General features: G+C 41.1%; 1 protein-coding gene across 2 annotated transcripts in view; it reads left to right on the plus strand.

Moving 5' to 3' along the window:
- LOC126194781 (endoplasmic reticulum lectin 1) overlaps window positions 1-14,743 on the plus strand; it is a 116,583-nt gene that overhangs the window by 18,553 nt on the left and 83,287 nt on the right. For both annotated transcript variants that reach the window (XM_049933078.1, XM_049933079.1), the window contains exon 2: window positions 9,105-9,194. In XM_049933078.1, the coding sequence (XP_049789035.1) occupies window positions 9,105-9,194 (90 nt within the window). The remainder of the gene's footprint in view (window positions 1-9,104; window positions 9,195-14,743) is intronic.

Here is a 14,743-nt window from a genome sequence, read left to right on the forward strand (position 1 = left end):
TGTGAGGAAGTGAGTATGTATTGTTTGCTGCCTAGAGTAGCTACCTGGTATCAGCATCAGTAACTGTACCTTCTCAGTATAGGTGGCTGCTGAGATAGCAGTATTTAGGTTTTGAAGCCACACATCACATTTTGTGCACGTATCACTATCTTCAGGCTCTGCACCAAGTGCATCTACACTATACACTTCCAAAAGTTTTGAAGATGTTGCTTGTGTAAAACTTCTTTCAATTTCTTCCACTTTTCTTTTTACATACTGTTTTCTTCTAGTGCTTCTTACCTTTCCAGGACATTTAAGGGGGATATAGCAGTTTGGACAAGAAGAGAATCGAAGCTTTCGAAATGTGGTGCTGCAGAAGAATGCTGAAGATTAGATGGGTAGATCGCATAACTAATGAGGAGATATTGAATAGGATTGGGGAGAAGAGAAGTTTGTGGCACAACTTGACTAGAAGAAGGGATCGGTTGGTAGGACATGTTCTGAGGCATCAAGGGATCACCAATTTAGTATTGGAGGGCAGCGTAGAGGGTAAAAATTGTAGAGGGAGACAAAGAGATAAATACACTAAGCAGATTCAGAAGGATGTAGGTTGCAGTAGTTACTGGGAGATGAAGAAGCTTGCACAGGATAGAGTAGCATGGAGAGCTGCATCAAACCAGTCTCAGGACTGAAGACCACAACAACAACAACAACAACAACAACCAACATTCAACACATCTACAACTTCACACCCAGGGATATAAACATCTGCACTGTTTTCTTCAGTTTCACATTCAGGTGAGGTGATTGATCATGTGGATTGTCACGAAATTTCTTCTTGTAGTATGCGTACCAATTCCTGCGCAATGGATATGATGCTAATACCATTACTTGAGGATCGAGATATTTCTGCAATACCCCTGACAGATCTCCAACAACTTTCCTTAAACACCACCTTCTTGTGTCTTTTTTTCATAGTCCACACACCAAACTCTTTCATTACTGTGTTTCCTCACTGACATTGTATCCAACAAAAACTTCAAACCACACACAAAACTCGATGCAGAATGGTTTATGTGCAAGTTCTCACTTGATTCTTATAAACAGAAGAGCACTGGAAACAGTGTTGCGAACATGCATATTTTACTCTAGAAATTCAGTTATATGAAATATGCAGAATGTTGAAAAATATTTTAACACTTTACACAGAAAAATATTGCCCACTGTGTTTGCACTGACTACTAACATATTAACCAAACAATATTTGTGTGATTCTCAAAAGTTTTTTGATGGGGGTTTTCAAGTAAATAACTTGTAAAAACTCAAAAAAATGCACTTTTTTTACATTTTTAGTAATAAATACTTACATAATACAGATAGCTGTAGCAGAGAAGATACTGTTTATAATTACATCAGTAGTATCTGGTAATATGACGGAAAAGATAGTGTTCTGTAACCTTCCAAATTGGGAAAAAAAAAAAAAATTAAGTGGAAAAATTAACTTAAATTTCATATTTTTGTCTAAATTTCTAAGTTAAAGGAAGCCCATAAGTGTGCGGATGTCAACCAAATTTCAACACACTGAGAGGAAGCTTTAATGCAAAGCATCTGCCAGGTCTCCAGTACTTTTGGTTTATTAGCTATATTTTGTTTGTTCTTTACCTGTTTTAAGAGCTATTTACAAAATACACATTTTTCAAAGGGCTGTACCATTTACAAAAATTAAGATAAAATGAAAATATTTTATTTCTTAAAACTTTTGATATAGAGGTCTAATATATATTTTTGCCAGAGAAATTCATGTCCATGAGTTGACATGACCTATATGATTGAAGATGGGATCACCCAGGTGTTGTGGGTCATGAACAGCGCATTCCAAATGTATGGAGCGTATTCACTGCACTTAATGCCTTGTGGTACTTCATTTCATGCCAATAATAGGTAAATGCTACCTGGTGCGCAATGACTCCATTTTCTGCCTACAAGTGGTAGATCAGAGTTGCCCCTAGTAGAAAATTTTGATCTCTGATCTCTTCGCTCATGCAACTAAAATAATACCACAGCTTGTTGTGAACTGCAATGGCACCATGAACTACCATTGACTTGGATCACCACAAATTCTATATAGTTGCATCAGCTGAGATGATTCAGGCGGGTTTTAATGTTGTAGTACAATTTAAGGCATTATAATTGGGATAGGCATTAAATACAAGGAAAAGGAAAGCCAAATTTGGATCTGAAAGTGGATTTAATGCAAGAATAAAATGGGAGCAACAAACAAATCTGTAAAATGAATAACACTCAAAGAGGTAAATGCTGTCTGCTGTGGAAAACCAACTGACATATGACTTTTAAATATCATTTGCAGATGCACCACAATTCCATGATTTTAGATTTTTATTTTATTCGCTAATGTAGGCATTTCAAAACTTATAATTTTTGCTTTTACAACTATTGCTTCACACTCAGTGGCTATTTCCCACAGGCAGTCCACTAGTTCCAGCAGTGTTCGGTCTCTCCAACTGTAATATATATACCAGAAGCTTGTTTGGTTCCATAAGCAAGGTTGCTATTCATATATTTTGAAATGACCAATTGTTTTTATATTTCTTCAGTAAGAAAATGAAAATGTACTGAAATCAAACATACCACAGCAGAAATTATTTCACAAAAACTGGGGGAGAATGCCGGTGTTTTGAAGTACAGTCACAATGAAGCAGTCAAATGTTACTACACTCCTGGAAATGGAAAAAAGAACACATTGACACCGGTGTGTCAGACCCACCATACTTGCTCCGGACACTGCGAGAGGGCTGTACAAGCAATGATCACACGCACGGCACAGCGGACACACCAGGAACCGCGGTGTTGGCCGTCGAATGGCGCTAGCTGCGCAGCATTTGTGCACCGCCGCCGTCAGTGTCAGCCAGTTTGCCGTGGCATACGGAGCTCCATCGCAGTCTTTAACACTGGTAGCATGCCGCGACAGCGTGGACGTGAGCCATATGTGCAGTTGACGGACTTTGAGCGAGGGCGTATAGTGGGCATGCGGGAGGCCGGGTGGACGTACCGCCGAATTGCTCAACACGTGGGGCGTGAGGTCTCCACAGTACATCGATGTTGTCGCCAGTGGTCGGCGGAAGGTGCACGTGCCCGTCGACCTGGGACCGGACCGCAGCGACGCACGGATGCACGCCAAGACCGTAGGATCCTACGCAGTGCCGTAGGGGACCGCACCGCCACTTCCCAGCAAATTAGGGACACTGTTGCTCCTGGGGTATCGGCGAGGACCATTCGCAACCGTCTCCATGAAGCTGGGCTACGGTCCCGCACACCGTTAGGCCGTCTTCCGCTCACGCCCCAACATCGTGCAGCCCGCCTCCAGTGGTGTCGCGACAGGCGTGAATGGAGGGACGAATGGAGACGTGTCGTCTTCAGCGATGAGAGTCGCTTCTGCCTTGGTGCCAATGATGGTCGTATGCGTGTTTGGCGCCGTGCAGGTGAGCGCCACAATCAGGACTGCATACGACCGAGGCACACAGGGCCAACACCCGGCATCATAGTGTGGGGAGCGATCTCCTACACTGGCCGTACACCACTGGTGATCGTCGAGGGGACACTGAATAGTGCACGGTACATCCAAACCGTCATCGAACCCATCGTTCTACCATTCCTAGACCGGCAAGGGAACTTGCTGTTCCAACAGGACAATGCACGTCCGCATGTATCCCGTGCCACCCAACGTGCTCTAGAAGGTGTAAGTCAACTACCCTGGCCAGCAAGATCTCCGGATCTGTCCCCCATTGAGCATGTTTGGGACTGCATGAAGCGTCGTCTCACACGGTCTGCACGTCCAGCACGAACGCTGGTCCAACTGAGGCGCCAGGTGGAAATGGCATGGCAAGCCATTCCACAGGACTACATCCAGCATCTCTACGATCGTCTCCATGGGAGAATAGCAGCCTGCATTGCTGCGAAAGGTGGATATACACTGTACTAGTGCCGACATTGTGCATGCTCTGTTGCCTGTGTCTATGTGCCTGTGGTTCTGTCAGTGTGATCATGTGATGTATCTGACCCCAGGAATGTGTCAATAAAGTTTCCCCTTCCTGGGACAATGAATTCACGGTGTTCTTATTTCAATTTCCAGGAGTGTATTTAGTGGTAGGGGAAAGCTAGTGGCTCCACTGTGTAGAACAAACTTTAAATTTTAGTGATATACTAGAAAGTGGCACCACTGCAGCGACACAACCAAAACCTGGTATTTCACATATGCGACTGTAGTGCCATTGTAGCATGCTGCAAGCAGTCACATCGCTTTAATTTCATGAGTGTACATGACTGGCTTCTGTTGTGCCATAGCCACCACCATATTCATATAGACACTGAGCAACAATGCTGTACCAGGAAATGAACTCTAAAAAATCTGCTAAGGAAATACTTGGAGTATTGGACACTGACCTTTGATCACTGCTTGGAGTATCAAATTTGGAAAGCTTGGGAGTATGTAATGACAGGCTACCACAACACCCAGTACACTGAGGGTGATTAAAGATAGCACAACGTATGGGTGACTTTAAGTCACCATTCAATGAGAGTGCTCCTCTCATTGTTCTGAACTTGGACGTTTCCCTACATCCTGATGCTCAGATGCTATGAGGTAGATGCTGACCAAGTAATAATTTCTCAAGAGAAAGTAGATATTGCAGCAATGTCCGATACCATATACAATTCTGTATTAGTTTCAGGGTTGGACATGGAGGCAGTACATCCTTTATTGTATGATTATATGATAGCGGAACAAACACTGGTAGCAGTTACTTCTGTAAAATATCTGGGAGTATGCGTGCGGAACGATTTGAAGTGGAATGATCATATAAAATTAATTGTTGGTAAGGCGGGTACCAGGTTGAGATTCATTGGGAGAGTGCTTAGAAAATGTAGTCCATCAACAAAGGAGGTGGCTTACAAAACACTCGTTCGACCTATACTTGAGTATTGCTCATCAGTGTGGGATCCGTACCAGATCGGGTTGACGGAGGAGATAGAGAAGATCCAAAGAAGAGCGGCGCGTTTCATCACAGGGTTATTTGGTAACCGTGATAGCATTACGGAGATGTTTAATAAACTCAAGTGGCAGACTCTGCAAGAGAGGCGCTCTGCATCGCGGTGTAGCTTGCTCGCCAGGTTTCGAGAGGGTGCGTTTCTGGATGAGGTATCGAATATATTGCTTCCCCCTACTTATACCTCCCGAGGAGATCACGAATGTAAAATTAGAGAGATTAGAGCGCGCACGGAAGCTTTCAGACAGTCGTTCTTCCCGCGAACCATACACGACTGGAACAGGAAAGGGAGGTAATGACAGTGGCACGTCAAGTGCCCTCCGCCACACACCGTTGGGTGGCTTGCGGAGTATAAATGTAGATGTAGATGTCAGTGCAGCACTGATCATGAGGGACCTCTAGTTAATTTTCAGTCACATCAAGTGTTGACAAATGTAATATACATTTGTAATTTTTTAACCTGGCAAATCATTTAGTTACTATTGTTGTGGTCTTCAGTCCGATGAATGATTTGATGCAGCTCTCACTACTGTATCTGTGTAAGTTTCTTCATCTCTGAATAACTATTGCAACCTACTTCAATTTGAACCCACTTTCTGTATTCATCTCTTGGTCTCCCTATATGATTCTTATCCCACACACTCGCCTCCAGTAGTAAATTGATGATTTACTAATGTATCAGGATGTGCCCCATCAACCGATCTCTTCTTTTAGTAAAGTTATGCCACAAACTACTTTTCTCTCTAGTTCTATTCACTCTTTCCCATTCATTATGCAACCTACCCATCTAGTCTTCAGGAGTTCAACCACATTTCAAAAACTTCTATTCTCTTCTTTTCTGAACTGCTTATCATCCAGGTTTCCTTCCTGTACAAAGCTATGTTGCAGACAAATACCATATGAAAAGACTTCTTATCACCTAAATTGACATTCAGTGTTAATAAAAAAACTCTATTCTTGCCATTGCCAGTCAACATTTATATCCACCCTATATCAGCCATCATTAGTCCTTGTACTGCCCAAACAGTGAAACTTGACCACTACTTTCAGTGCCTCATTTTTTAATCTAATTCCCTAAGCATCGATTGCTTTAATTCAACTCTATTGACAGAATTACAGTGTTGTCAGCAAACCTCAAAGTTTTTATTGCTGCCATCTGAACATTAATTCTTTCTCCATTTTGATTTTTTGTTTCCTTTACTATTTGCACATTATGCTGATTGGATAATATTGAGGATAGTCTGCTACCCTGACTCAACTCCTCCTCAACCAGTGGGCCCCTTTCATGCCGCTCGACTCGTATAACTGCCATGTGGTTTCTGTACAAGTTGTACATAAAGCTATTTCTGTGTGTATTTTTACCCCTGCTACCTTCAGAATCCCGAAAGAATGTATTCCAGCTATAAATGTAGGTTTGCCTTAAGATAAGTTGGAGGATAAGTATTGCGTCACATGCTTTTACGTTTCTCCAGCATCCAAACTGATCTTCCCTGAGGTTAGCTTCTACTAGTTTTTTCCATTCTTCTGTAAAAAATTTGTGTCAGCATTTTGCAACCATGGCCTGTTGTAAACATAGTTGGGTAATACATCTAAATCTACATCTACTCTGCAAATCACACTTAAGTGCTTGGCAGAGGGTTCATCAAACCACCTTCACAATAATTATCTGGTATTCCAATCTTGAACAGCACGCAGAAAAAATGAACACCTATATCATTCAGTGTGAACTCTGACATTCCTTATTTTATTGCAATGATCGTTTCTCACTACATAGGTCGGCATCAATAAAATATTTTTGCGTTCAGAGGAGAAAGTTGGTGATTGAATTTTCATGAGAAAATTCTGCAGTGATGAAAAATGCCTTTGTTATTAACGGTGTTCACTCCAAATCCTGGATCATGTCAATGACACTCTCTCCCCTATTTCACGATAATAAAAAACATGCTGCTCGTCTTTGAACTTTCTCAATGTACTCCGTTAACCTTATCTGGTAAGGATCCCAGACTGCACAGCAGTACACTGAAAGAGGACGGACAAGCATACTGTAGGTGGTCTCTTTAGTAGATCTGTTACATTTTTAAGTCTTCTGCCAATAAACCGCAGTCTTTGGTTTGCTTTTCCCACAACGTTTTCTGTGTGTTCTTTCCAATTTAAATTTTTCATGATAGTAATTCCTAGGCTTTCAACTGAATTTGTGGCCTTTATATTTGACTGATTTATCATGGAATCAAAGTTCAGTAGAATCCTTTTAGCAGTCATGTGAATGACCTCACACTTTTCATTATTTAGGGTCAATTGCCAATTTTTCACCATTCAGATATCTTTCCTAAATCATTTTGCAATTTGTTTTGATTGTCTGATGAGTTTACTAGATGACAGGCAAAAGCATCATCTGCAAACAACCTAAGATGGCTGCCCGGATTGTCTCCTAAATCATTTATACAGATAAGGAACAGCAGAAGGCCTTTAAGACTACAATGGGGAATGCCAGAAATCACTTATGTTTTACTCGATGACTTTCTGTCAATTACTACAAACGGATCTCTCTACTTTTGTGGTGGGTGTTGGCTTTGTGCCTGTCCTGGCTATCATAATGCATTCACTATGCTGATCATAGTAGCTTACCCTCATTTTTATTTTCTTATTCATTATCAGACCTATACCTGCATTACCCATATTTGATTTTGTAATTATAACTCTGTATTCGCCTGACCACAAGCCCTGTTCATCATTCCACTGATCTTCACTAAGTTCCACTATAACTCCAACCTATTGATTTCCCTTTTTAAATTTTATAACCTGCTACCAATTATGCGATCTAAGAATCTGTGCTATTGAAAGTTTTGTTTTCCCTAATGATGAAATTCTCCCATGTAGTTCCTGCCCAAAGATTTGAATGGGGAACTATTTTACGCCTGGAATATTTTACCCAAGAGGATACTATCAGTATTTAACCATACAGTAGAGCTACATGTCGTCTGGAAAAATAACAGCTATTCCCTCATTCTTTTAGTCATTTGCAGTACCAGCACAGCAATGCCATATTGTCTGATGTTACAAGCCCAGATCAGTTAATTATCCAGACTGTTGCCTTTGCAAGTATTGAAAAGACTGATGCCCACTTCAGAAACGATATGTTTGTCTGACTCTCCGCAGGTACCCTCCCCCCCTGTTGTGTTTCACCTACTGTATGGCTACATGTGTCATTGAGGCATGCAAGCCACTCTCCCTTGGCAGCGACCATGTTTTGTGAGGAAGTCTTAACATTTCTCACCAAATTTTAAACAGAATAAATGTTGCCACTATTTAGCTCTGTTGTAGCATATCATGCATTGCTATCAGTGTAGGTTGATTGTAGAGGGTGTGCTGTGAAAACTGGTAGGGTACTAGGGTACTATCCCTGGGATCACTCCTGCTGGGGTTGTTTCCATGCTGATGTTTCACCCTGTTTGCCCTTTTTCCCCTTGTTTAGTCTTCTTAAACTGCTATCATTTCTGGTTGCTATGTTTTTCATCTTCAGACTTCATTAAGTAAATAATGATCCACCAGATTTAGACATCACAACAAGGTCTTCATCCCTGGAATAGACCATTACCTGTAGAAAATTTTGCAGAAAACATGGAGGTCTGCATTACTTTCATAAAACTTTAAGCATGAACCTCGTAAATGTGTGAGATTAAAATGTTGAGCAATGAGAGAAAAGCTGATGAAGTAGATGAAAGAAAAAGTAGACAGAAGTTGTAATCATTATGAGAAATGGAAGACATTAAGAGGTATGCATGGTAAAGAGGAGAAAGTAGGACCAAAATGTAGTTAAAGAATACCAGAATGATACTTATCAATTTTATTTAGTTTTTAGAAATATTTAAAGGTAGTGGCAATCGTGCTCTTTCATAATTCTACAACACTTCGTGATTTTCTGTAGCTTGAATAAAGCAGGTGCTCATGGTAACCACAGCTAATTTAGGTAGTTGAGGTACCTCATACCAATTTTTAATTTTAATATATCCTGATGTTTGCTTTTGATATAAGAAAATTATTAACACAGTATTTTCTTTTTAGGAAATAGGGGATGCTGAACCCCTTTTTGTCACATCAGCAAACAATGAGCGATACAAATGCTTGTTGCCGTCATCTCAGGAGGAAGAAAAGGTAACAAAATATGTACACTATATAAATACACACTTTACTTGACTGTTGTATCAGTGCAAAACAGTTGCTTTTAACATTGCTGAAAATTGTTTTAAGTTGTTGTGGTTCCCAAAAATGAAAGTGTAAAACACCAATAAAGGGAAAAACAATATCTGTAATGATGAAAGTAAAATTTATAATTAATTAAACTGGGTACCTGAAATGTCAGAACGAATGAAAAACCACATGAATAGACAATTATGGAAACAATAACTAAAAAGTAAAATATAGGCTATAATATTGTATGATTAGTTGTTGACAGTACATTAAGCGTATTTGGTGATAGACTGCTATTCACCCACATGTAAGATGCTGAGCAGGAGATGGCACAAATGGAATGGTGCTCTACTGCTTAGATTGTGGTAACAGTTCTCCTTTATAGTTTCTAATCCGCTCTCCCTCCTTTTCCCCCAGATGCACATGGACTTACTATTATCTTATGGAACTACAGGCTTCCTGGCACAAGTAGTGGTATTGGCTAGGATGGTTGGTGGTGACTGTGACGGGGCATGGAGATGGAAGAGTGAACTGAGACCATCAAAATAGCATTGGAATTAATACAAAAATGATTCAAATACATGCTCGTAAACTAGTGCTACCGTGGAACTTAACAAATTTGAAGGGTGGAGTTGGTTGGTGCTATAGGTTTACGAAGCGTCATGGTCTTAGCATGCAAGCCAAAACCAAAATATCTCGGAAAATGCCACAACAGTATGAAGAGCATATATTATCTTTCCATCATTTTATTGTTCAACGTCGAAAGAAAAGCAGTGTGGAACTAATCCAAATAGCGGATATGGACAAAGCTTCTCTGACATTTGATGTGCCGAGTAACAGAACTGTTGCCATGAAAGGTGCTAAAACTGTATCTATAAAAACAATTGGACATGAAAAAATCCACTACAGTGTTGTTCTTCCAATGTGGCCGGTGGTACTAAACTTAATTCGGTGATCATTTTCAAGTACAAAACAATGCCAAAATTTTCTGGAATACCACCAGGTGTTATGTTTACTTACATGACTAGGGTTGGATGGACAAGGTTGGTGGTATGAAATTATGGATTAACAGAGTGCTTTATTGAAGAATAGTTCTCTTCTTGTGTTAGATCAGTTTAGTAGTCATTTGAAAAAGATTGTGAAAGAGAAATTGAGACAGGGAAATACAGAGCTTTCCCCCTGCAGGTCTGGGGGTTAGAATATGCCCGAGGTATCCCTGCCTGTTGTAAGAGGCGACTAAAAGGAGTCTCACAGTTTCTGTAAGTTCAGGTCCCATTTTATGGTTTGATCTGCCACTTTATAAATTCTACGGAAGTGCGGGCCATATGAGGAAGGACGCCTTACATGGTGCACGAGTTATCCATAGTGCCCTTAGATTTGGTCTCCTGAACCTCTTGTCATGGTTTTGCATCTCCACCTGCATTTCAACTAATAGGACAAGGACACTTTTAGGGTATGTCATCTTCTTCTGTTGTCTCCTGTCCTCTTTCGCCCCCATGACAGTATTGGAGTTCTCTGCACCCAATATCCAGCATGGTAGCCAGTCCGTTGTGGTGTATTGTCATGTACCCATTTGGTGGTAGCCCCCCCTGACTACACAGGGATCTCATTCCTGATTCCTGAGCTGTAAACTCCCCATGTATGTTAAGGAGTAGATGCCTGCCTTCCTGAGGCATCAGGACTCCCAGCAATGGCCATCATGCCAGGTGGCCTGTGCTGTGGCTGAGTGGCACCTGTGAGGAGAGCCCCGGATCGGAGTGGGTGGCATCAGGGCGGATGACCCGCAGTGAAGCAGACTAAGTCATCTCTTGGTGGTGACCATATGGCACCGGCAGTCTCTAAGAAGGGCAAGATTGAGTACAATGCTGACAGATATGACCCTAAATCATTTCCCTCCCTCGCTACACCATGGGAGGAACATAGGCCTACAGAAAGAAGAGAGCCTTATTCGCCTTGGTATTTAGTCTGTAACAGAATGGACGGGGACTCCTTTCTACGTATGAAGCCTCAATTTTTGCTGAACATCTTGAGGATAAGTTTGGGGAATTGACAGCGTTGTCCAAGATGAGAAGCAGTGCAGTCTTGATTCAGGCAGCATCCTCAGCTCAATCCTGGGCATTACTCGCTTGTGACCGGCTGGATGATATTCCTGTTTCCATCACTCGCCATAAAAGCCTCAACATGGTCCAGGGGATTATTTTCCATCACGACCTTCCCTTGCAGTCTGACGATGAGCTCCATGCCAATCTAGAATGGCGGGGGTGTTCATTTCATCCGGCGCATTTACAGGGGACCCAAAGACAACAGAGTTGCTACCGGTGCCTTCATCTTGACCTTTGAGGATGATTCATTGCCTGAAAAGGTCGGGGTGATGGTTTACCACTGTGACGTTAAACCATACATGCCTCTCCCTATGTGGTGATTAAGTGCTGGAAATTTGGGCACATGTCTTCCCGCTGCACTTGCAACGCCACATGTCGAGACTGCAGACGTCTACTGCATTCAGATACTCTCTGTGCGCCTCCTCCCACTTTTTGTATCAGCTGCGGAGAGCAGCACTCTCCCTGCTCGCCAGACTGCACAGTACTCAAAAAGGATCATAAAATCATTGAGTACAAGACCCTGGACCAGTTGACGTACCAAGAGGCTAACCGTAAATTTGAACGATTACACTCCGTTCGGTTGACGTCCACATACGCTGCAGCTACATTACCATCGACATCACAAGTACCAGTTGTAGCACACTCTGTGCCATGAACAGTGGGCCTCTGGGCCTCCAGAATACATCTGCCTCCTTGGTTGTAGGGGGAAAATCTTCTGTAGCTCCCAAAGTACCTACTTTGGGAGCAAGGCCCCCCAAACTCAGGGGACATCAGTCCTCTCCTCCCAGTCGTATAAGCAACAGCCCCCTCCAGCTCCTCTTGTGAGGAAGGGGTCCCTTGGGACCCTCTCGCCAGAGGGCTCCACTAATGCGACAGCGTACACTCGCCAGTGGCTAAAGGAGCCAAAAACTGCTGAAGGAAGTGCTTCACAGTCTTCCTCCTTGCCTGAAGCTACTTCAGAGAAGTCCTCCCTGCAAGCGCCTGTAATTTTTTCTCCTTTCTACGTAATTATGTAGCTCTCAATTCGTTCGAGCAAGCAATCATTCATGATAGGAAACACAGTCATAGCTCAGTCACTCAAAATGATTCTGAAATTTTACTTGTTAGAATGAAATCAGGCGATGATTCTTCTTCTCTGCAGGCTCGTGCTTTGCGGCAGTCTGCTAATCTGTACAAATAAAATGCCTCGTAATTTTGGGAGCATTGTATAATCAGTCGGGAAACCTCATATCAAGCGGATATTTGGCTTTGATGAAGTTTAACCTTCCGAAGAAGTAATGGAGCTCTTGGATTATTAAATGCAGGTTCGTATCCAGTCTTTCGGAAGTTCCCTTCTGATTAACTACTACGCAATATATGGATAAATATCATTAATTCTCAAATTTCAAATACACACCTTTTATTTGAAAGAGCAATCTATATATATTTCCCTTTTAATCGTACAGTTCGTATCAGTTATCTTCTGTGATAAATCTCAATAATCAGATTACAGTTCTTCCAAACCAAGCTCAGGCTAATCGGAACGAAGACAATCCCGGAATCCCCCTTTCTTTCTTCTTCTTCTTCTTCTTCTTCTTCTTCTTTTTTTTTTTTTTTTTTTAAACAATCACCAGAGAGAGTACTACAAAGAATACTTATGCGCTCATGGCATAGCTATTGTATGAACTACTTTTCGCATGGATTCTGCGAGTATGAAGATAGAAAAGTAGTAAACGTCATTCAAGGGTAGAATTGTATCTGAATAATTCATTGAATATGAAGAGATATTACAATTGCCCCTCGCAGCGAGCAAAGTTAATTATAATACACTTTGCGAGCTAAGAGAAAAATTTGTTGGGTTGTTTATTCAAAAGAGGAATATTTTGAATTAGTAGAATTTTGCTATAGAGAATATGGGTAACATGTTAAGACAATAAGTTACGAGAATACCTAAGCTGTAGCTTTTACATGTACCGGGGTTTGCCCGCATCCCGAGTACATAACCAGAGAAGATGTAGATTGGTGTAATTATGAAAAAGGTCTACCCATTTGGGAACTGGCCTTCACAGGGAAACCCTGGAAAACCCGGAAGAATAGACCCCAGCTCAGGTATTAAAGAAGATAGGAAAGCCTAAATCCAGTAATTTTGAAATATATAGAAGCTCCATAGATTAGATCGAAGGAAAAGGGCCTCATAGCCAAAAAAAAAAAAAAAAAAAAAAAAAAAAAAAAAAAAAAAATTAAAATATTGCTCAAAAAAAAATTTTTATAATTCTTCTTTCGACGATGTAGCCGGCGATCTTGTTGTGAAGTCGATGGAGCAGGAACACTGGGTACGGACACCGGGTAGGCGACGTACAGCGTTTGGTGGAGGCGGCATGGAGGACAGGCGATGGCTTATGGTACAGGATAGAAGCCGGTAACGTGCCGTAGAAACGGGAAGATGATCTCAGGAACAGATGGTCAGGGACGTGAACATGAAACAGGTTTAAAGTGGAATAAGAAAAGGTTCTGACTGAATAAATCCCTGGAAGAGAGTGGATTAAGGCAACGAAGAATGAAGCCCATATTTCATCGTTGAACTCAAAATCGGAGTGGATTCTTATATTCTTCCATCTGTACTAGTCTGGAACATCCATCAGTCCTGACAAACGCGATTTTTTTTTCTTTTAGTCCTCAATACCACAGTTGTTTTGCATTACAATTGCTGATTGTCCAAAACATTGCCCAATAGACTGTGGGCATTTAAATCGAATGTATTCCTCTCGATTTTTGTTATAGTGCAGGTGGAAGTGAGCATTGAATCTGTCCGAGGTTTGCTTTCAATTACGAAATTATGGATAAAATTTAAGTTTACACCTGATGAAAAATTTTAAACATAGGCATATGACACTGACTCCACAAAAGGAATAATTTGAAAAATTTTCATTATTCTTATAATTAATTGATTTATAGATCCACTTGCAAATAAATATCATTAATGATGACGTATGTTCATTTAACAAATCATCCAATCGCAGAATCTTCATCATCATCTCATGAACATTTATGGAAATATATTTCAACAATTATGTCCATAATATGAAACACACAAACTGCTATTCTTAAAATGTCAATTAAAATTCTTAAATTAATTCTCCTGGTAGAGAAGGCATAATGAAAAATCAAAAAATTGTAATAATTTTCTCTCGCGCAACCAGAGTTTCTTCAATTGTTTGCAGCAGTGACATTATCGACTGTTGCTCCATTTCACAGTTCATTTGTTTTCTCGCGCGAACAGCATACATCACACACAAAGCGTATTTACCTACATATCCCGCACTGTTAAAGTTTCACACGCAATTCTCACATAAGTGCCGTGTCTTGAGGAAATGTATATGCACTTTCATTGTATATCACTATGGCTTCTGCTCATAGTCCACACTTACAAAC

This window comes from Schistocerca nitens, chromosome 7 (genome assembly GCF_023898315.1).
Source record: "Schistocerca nitens isolate TAMUIC-IGC-003100 chromosome 7, iqSchNite1.1, whole genome shotgun sequence".
In the NCBI taxonomy this organism is placed as follows: domain Eukaryota; kingdom Metazoa; phylum Arthropoda; class Insecta; order Orthoptera; family Acrididae; genus Schistocerca; species Schistocerca nitens.